General features: G+C 39.7%; 1 protein-coding gene across 1 annotated transcript in view; it reads left to right on the top strand.

Annotated features, from left to right (window-relative positions):
* Positions 1–622: 622 nt before the first annotated feature.
* Positions 623–7,248, top strand: part of OGT (O-linked N-acetylglucosamine (GlcNAc) transferase) — a gene marked incomplete at its 3' end in the record, with an annotated part of 18,783 nt that continues 12,157 nt past the window's right edge. Inside the window, exons 1-4 of the mRNA XM_010078923.1 lie at positions 623–789; positions 2,248–2,491; positions 3,260–3,328; positions 6,300–6,416. Of these exons, the coding sequence (XP_010077225.1) occupies positions 623–789; positions 2,248–2,491; positions 3,260–3,328; positions 6,300–6,416 (597 nt within the window). The remainder of the gene's footprint in view (positions 790–2,247; positions 2,492–3,259; positions 3,329–6,299; positions 6,417–7,248) is intronic.

Below are 7,248 nucleotides of genomic sequence, written 5' to 3'. Positions count from 1 at the left end.
TTTTCTATGAAGGAATTTCTACTCATTATAGAGAATGTAGGAGTATAGAGGATTCAAGGAATGTTACACATTGTACTTTTTTTTATTTTTAAGGGCCTTCATTACTGGCACAGCAAAACTTTTTGTTCAAGTCCTTTGATGTCATTGTCTGCTGTCCGTCATTTCCCTATTAAGTTTTTAGAACTTGTTATTAATACTAGGAAGGATAAGACTGACAGTCTTGGGGGAGGGTGAGGAGACTCACTGTTCTGTTAGCAGTACTTCTGCTGTGAACCAAAGAACAATATCGTATCAGGAATGGCTCTGAATGTATTTCATGTTAACGGAAAATGATTGACTGACAAATATTCACAGTCATTACAGTCTCTGTGCTTCCTATTAGCATAGAGTCATGGACTTGTACAGATAATGTTAGAAATACCATAGTGATAGGTTGGGGCATGAAGATCTGAGAGTTCAAACTGCCATGTGCTGTGGTGTTTTATGTAATTTCAAACATTTTCATCCTTCAGTTGTGTACACTTTTTTCACTTTGTTTTGTTTTTTTGTTTTGTTCCCATTATCTAACTTTTTGTTTTCCCCCCTTAAATGTTTTGGTGATTCTCCAGAACCAACGAAACGTATGCTTTCCTTCCAAGGGTTAGCGGAGTTGGCCCATCGTGAGTATCAGGCAGGAGACTTTGAAGCAGCAGAGAGACACTGCATGCAGCTTTGGAGACAAGAGCCTGATAATACCGGTGTGCTTTTGTTACTGTCGTCCATTCACTTCCAGTGTCGCAGATTGGACAGGTAGGAGGCTTGAGGTGTTATGTCAAGCTTTCTTTATAGTTTGCACTTCTAATAGTACTGAGCATAGCTGACAGAAGTTCTGTTCTTACATTGATTTTTTTTGGTTTTTTAATTTAAATCTCTCAACACAAATACTAACTTCATGGCAGCAGTAAGGACTGGTCAAAAACATTTTTCTTCCTTTTTGAATTTTGTTAGGGTAAGAGAAATACAAATTGCAATCACTAGCTTTACAACAAACAACAGATCTTGCCATTATTCTTATGTTATTTTAATATTGTACACGTCAATATCAGAGCATCAGCCACATTTGTGTGTGCTGGAGGTATTTACATGTGTAAACAAAGGGTTTTGTTTATTTTTTTCCGCCTGCAGTGTGGAGCTTTGTGGTTTGGGGTTTTTAAGTTGCAAGACTGATTGTTTGCTGCGAAATGTCATGATTAGTTCAGAATTTTTGTAATCTGAAATTTGTCTCTATATTCTTTCTGCTTGCCTGTTCCTGATGTTGCTTTCTGTGCCTCAAGCGTTTTGAACTGTACTTGTTCTAGCTGTAAATCTGTGTGGGCTGGTGAAGGCAGTGAGAACTTTTGACGGAGGTTTATTTTATATAGGCTTCTGGATGAAGTTGTAATAATAGTTCAGATATGGGAAAATAAAATGAGGGATACAACAGAATTTTACATCTACATTTGTCCACTATGTCCTACTTCTTGCAAAGAGTATCAAGTGCAACATTGCTTAAAAGCATACAAATGTTGGAAGAGGATTTCTGTAATGTTTTCTCCAGGTGTGCTGAGTTCATGTTTGGTGAGGCAACTTGAATCCTGCTGATTGTAAATGAGAGTTGTCTTTCTTCAATAGAACCTAAAATAGGAACAGGGGAGGTGATAGCTTAAGCTGGAAGCTGAACATACAAGACCTCTGTAAATCCAGATTTGTTTGACTAGTGTCCTGAGTTCAGCTGGGATAGAGTTAATTTTCACAAGAAGCTGGGAGGGGGGCACAGCCAGAGTAGCTGACCTGAACTAGCCAAGGGGCTATTGGATACTGTGCTGACATGTGCTAGTGTATAACTGGGGGAGCTAGCTGGGGGAGGGTATGTAGTTGCAGCTGAGCATTGGGTTCTGGGTGGTGAGCAGTTGTCTTGTGTATCACTGGAGAGAGAGAGACATGTATATTCTTGTTAACAGTGGTGTTATTCTCTTTTCCTGTGTTGTGTTACTAAACCTGTCGTTAACTCACGAGGTTCTACCTTCTGTTCTTCCAATTCTCTTCCCTATGGGGGTGTGGGGAGAGGGAGGGGTGAGCAAGTGAGCAGCTGCTGGAGCTTAGTTTGCCAGGTGGCCTTAAACCAGGACAGCATGAATGTTCATTAAGTAACTAGGTAAACAGGCAAATACTGAAAGTCGAGGGTGGATTTTTTTTTTTTTTTTTGCTAACTTGTCTGATTTTCTCCAGGTCTGCTCACTTCAGCACTTTGGCTATTAAACAGAATCCACTGTTGGCCGAAGCCTACTCGAATCTAGGCAATGTGTACAAGGAACGTGGACAGCTACAGGAAGCAATTGAACATTATAGACACGCACTGCGCCTCAAACCAGATTTCATTGACGGATATATTAATCTGGCTGCTGCGCTGGTAGCTGCTGGTGATATGGAAGGGGCAGTACAGGCATATGTGTCTGCCCTTCAGTACAACCCTGTAAGTAATGCTTTATTTTATAGAAGAACTACATACTACTGTCCCAGGACACACAGATTGCAGGTTTCAGAGAACAAACAGGTGATAATCCTTCCTCCTAACTGGTACACCATAAAATTAATGATCTACCTAATACTTTCCCTAAGGATCTTTGAAAGACTTCTGTCACAGAAATGTCTGTATTGCAATATAGTAAGGGCTGCTGGTCTGGTACTTATCTGTATTGTTAAGATGACAGAAGAACAAGGAAGTGGGGTTTGTGGGCTTTTTTCCCTGAAGTCATAAGTTTCAATGAATAACCTCATATTTAGCTTTGTGTGCTTTAAGGCAGTATTATTACAGTGAGAGAATCACAGCTCAGACTTGAATGGGAGATCTGAATAAATACCTCATGATTTTTCAAGAAGTAAGAAACTTCATGGTGCTGAGAGTTGCCTTTGTTAGATTGCCACTGTGGACTGGCTTATGGAAGCATTGCTTTTATGTTTTATAGGCTGAAACTGAGTGTCTATAAATGACTCCTGTAAAATAGATTTGGTGTTTGGATTTTAGTAAACAGTGTATCAGACTGCTGTCTCCTGTTCATTTTGCATCAGTAAGATTATCTGTTGGCTGTAATGCTCGGTCAAGAAAGATAATTTACATTTTGATGTATTTATTAAGAATTTAAAATAAGCTGTAGAGGGCTGGGGTGTTCCTTTGCAAGTTATCTTTGTCCTTTGGGACATCTGAAGTCCTGAAGCTGATTGTGTGACCTTGGTTTTTCAGGACTTGTACTGTGTTCGTAGTGACCTGGGGAACCTGCTCAAAGCCCTGGGTCGCTTGGAAGAAGCCAAGGTAGGTGTTGGGTAGAATACATGTAAACGTCAGTGTTTTGAAAACTTGAACTTTGCACCAAGTCTTCAAATCTGCGTTGATCTACAGTCACTCTGAGAAACTGCTGAAAACTGAAGGCACTGAAACACCCCAGAGTAGTTGCAGGGCAAGATATGTCCATGTTTAAAAGTTGGTTTAAGTCAAGAAATGGAACATTACCAAGCCTTTCTGCTGAACTAGACTATCTGATACCGTTCCGAAGTATTGGGCAGGGGCTCCATCATGCTCTTATCTGGAAATAAATAAACAGTCCTTCAAATCTGAGGCTTGCCTGCTGATGCCAAGCAGAGAGCCTGTGGTTAGCTCGAGATCCCTGTACGATGCAGGTGCTATTGAAAATGCTGCTCTTCTAAAGTCCTTTGTGGCTTGTAAGTGGAGAAGATCCTTATCCAAATGTTACCTTGTAATATTGGCTTTTAAAGATTTTTATTCTTTTAACTTTTCCCTTCCCTTGATAGTGGAAGAAAGGCTAGTAAATGATCAATAGCTGCAGTATGCCAACCCCTTGAATATCTTTTCTTCATGTCTTCCCTCTCCCCTCCCCCAAAATAAAGAAATCGGAAGGACAAAGCTGGTTTGTTTGGGAAATGAACTGATCGAAAGAAAACTTGCTGTAGTGGAAAGGTGGCTTCTAGCAGTCTTGTGTTACCTAAACTGATAATTTGAACACCAAGATGAGTTTAAAATTCTTGGCATGTTAAAACTTGGATTGCACAAAGAAATTGTCTTGTTACAAGCCACCTTACGCGTCCGCGCAGCAGGGGTGAGGAGTGTGGAGAAATCGGAAACACTCTGGACTCCACATCTGTCACTCCAAGCCCCACGCGCATGCTAAAAAGTGGAGTGTATGAACAGCGTAGCTGTCTGTTTGGCTGCAGCACCATTTGGGGAGGGTTATGATCTGCATGGGGTAATGGGAGTTCAGGTTCAAAGTTCATTATTTTGTTGATTTCTGTTAACAACTTGGATGTGTGTGCCATCCTAGGGCAGCCTAATCGATTTGGTCAGATCCAGGTTGAAAATCCTTCGTAACAGCATTTAGAGTTTGAACAGTCTTTGAGACACTTGGTTCTCAGCCCACCAAGCGGACAGCTAACATGAATTGCACTTCACTGCAGCTTTAGTGTGACTGGTATAGGCCAAGACACTGCGCCTGCCTTAGGTTGCTGACTTCTTTGTTTCAGAGCTCTGGAGACACCTAGTTTGAAAGTGTTATTCCGTTTTGTGAGAACTTAATAAGCAAGGAAAAACATCTTGAGTAAATTGCAATGTGTTTCTTTGGTTATCAGTCCATTTGAAAAATCAAGCCAGCAGATTCCTTACAGTTTGAACTAAAATTTAATTTCTTTGTAGATATTTCAGAGCCTTTCTTCCAAAAAAAAAAAAAGTCCCTGCTGTATGCAATTGCCCTGATTAACCCTCTCCCTTCTGCATGTCTCCCTTGTTACAGACAGATTGTCCTCTTTCCCATGTGTTAAGACATATCCAAAAAAAATGCAATTGCTTTGTTGAACTCTTACTAATGATCTTGTTTTATTTTCTCTCTTGTTTTTGGTTTTTCACCACTGATATTGTATTTAGAAGGTTTCAGGTGGGTGAAACCTCCTATTCCATGCCTAAGGTGCCTCGCTGAAGGGAGCTCGAGGCCTGGATCTAGGGCAGACACACACCTCCTCCTCCTCTTCCAGCAAGGAACGCACCGAAAAGTCACATGATGAGAAATATGGTAACGGGTTTGTAACTGCCACAGCAAAACCATTTGCCTCCATGCCTGAATCTTCTGTCTTGTGGCTTCAGAAACAGCTTAAAATATTTATGTACAAGCAAGTAATGTAAGAATATTTTATACTAGTAGCCACAAATTCTTTCAAAGAAATAAAGTAAAAGTAAATTAAAATATTTTTTAAAGAAATAATTGGAAATAGTTAATAGTAAAAGCTTCTAACTCTTCTGGTTGTTCATTTTTTTCCTTTTTTCTTCTTTGTTTGGATTGCAGCATTCTGCTCTTCTGATGATGCGCTGTGATCCTGCAGTAGCGCAAAGGCTGCGCAGCGGTAACGCGCATTGCGTGCGATTAAGCCCTCATGAACGGTTGACTAGATGATTAATCTCTGATTGGGTGACTGCCCAAGCTCCAGGCTGTAGCCTTTTGGATAAAATTGGGTTGTAACGCATTTAGAGTCCAGACATCAAATTTAATACACAAGTTTCTTTCTGGGCCTGTCTGGTAGATTAATGATTCTGGTTGGCCGTTCAGTGGACCTAGGGCAATCAATATAGCAAAGCAGTTTGCAGCGATAGCGTGGCGCCGTGCTGTTTAGGATGCGCAGCGATTTCTTGCGCTTGCATTACAGGGACCTAAACCTTCATGCAATCCTGTCATTTGAGGTTTTGAAGCTGGAGGGTTGACTGTATTTGAAGAAACTGGGAAACAAGCTATGGATTGGGTGTGTCGTCTCACATGAGGACAATTAAAACTGAAGAATGGATTTCTCTTTTTCAGTAGTTTTTCTCATTTTTTTTGAAGTAATTTCTTTGTTAGTTTATTTCATGATTTAATTTTATTTTACAGCGAAGTTGTTTTTACACAGTAATTTTTTGGTTTTTATACAGTTGCCACCCTTAGGGTGGCAGATATTTCCACTGACCTACTTGAATAATTTCTAAGATGATTTCTGGGGTGACCTGGTGTCTAAAGGCGTGTTAATTTGTTATCAGCGTAACTGAAAAATGGTGGGCTTGCACCTGGGTTTTGGTTTGCGCTGGCGCAGGATCAACAACAGTTTGCAGCGCATTAGTTTTGGCGCAAGCTAGCCTATACTGCAGGGTCACTTTTGGCTGGTTAGAGAAGGCATACTAACAATTTTTTTTTTATTTTTTTCTTTTTACAAATATTCCCCTTCCCTTGTATTTCTTCTTTAACTGTTCCAAGGCCTGTTACTTAAAAGCAATTGAGACTCAACCAAACTTTGCAGTGGCTTGGAGTAATCTTGGCTGTGTTTTCAATGCCCAAGGAGAAATTTGGCTTGCAATTCATCACTTTGAAAAGGTAACTGTGCGTGCCAGTCAGCTTCCCTGCTAGATTTTTATGTACATGCAGTTGTCTCCTTGTAGATGATAGAAGTATTTTGATCAGCAGAGAACTTCTTATGATGCTGCAGTTAACATCCTGTGTTGTTTTTTTTGGACTGCCTGTATGCCGCTAGAGAGAGATGTTTGGAATTGCCCTGAAGGACTTCAGACCCATGTCAAATACAACAAAATCCATTAAGTTGTTTTACAGTCCTTTGGACTGTAAGAATAGGAGTAATGTTTTTTGTATTTCATGTGCGAGAGGGAGAAGCAACTTTCTGCTTAAAATAATTTTCATTGGGATTTGTTTCAGATATGTCCTTTGAGTAAGTAACGTTAACAGTCTTAAGTGACACAGTAATTCCTCTTCTCTGGGATTATTTTTCATCACTGTTGTTTCAGACTTCTCTAGATTGGTGTCATTAACAAGTTGTCCGATACCTTCCAGTTAGTGTCTATTTAGCATCTTATTTCAGTTTGTACTCATCTCTTACGTTTCTAAAGTGGCTGAAACTGAATTTAAGATGTGGTGGACAGTTTCTTCCTCACATTTGTGACTTCAGATGTACAAAAATAATTTTAACTGCTCAGGATGTTTTTTGGAGCTGTGTCTAGTTAGTGATAAAGTATTTTAATTTGGAAATAATAGTTCCCATGAGAAAGACTGTAAGAGTGTGGCCTGTCAGATACTTACATGTAGCTTATTACTGCATCTTTTATAAGTTTATAGGTTTTTAAGTTTTTTGCATTTTATTAGTTTTGAAGGGAGTTAAAATGTTTTCATTCTGATTAAATGGCTACTGAATTTT

The sequence above is a fragment of the Pterocles gutturalis genome, unplaced genomic scaffold (genome assembly GCF_000699245.1).
Source record: "Pterocles gutturalis isolate BGI_N339 unplaced genomic scaffold, ASM69924v1 scaffold23643, whole genome shotgun sequence".
NCBI lineage: Eukaryota > Metazoa > Chordata > Aves > Pterocliformes > Pteroclidae > Pterocles > Pterocles gutturalis.
This window is presented reverse-complemented; position numbering and strand designations above follow the sequence as displayed.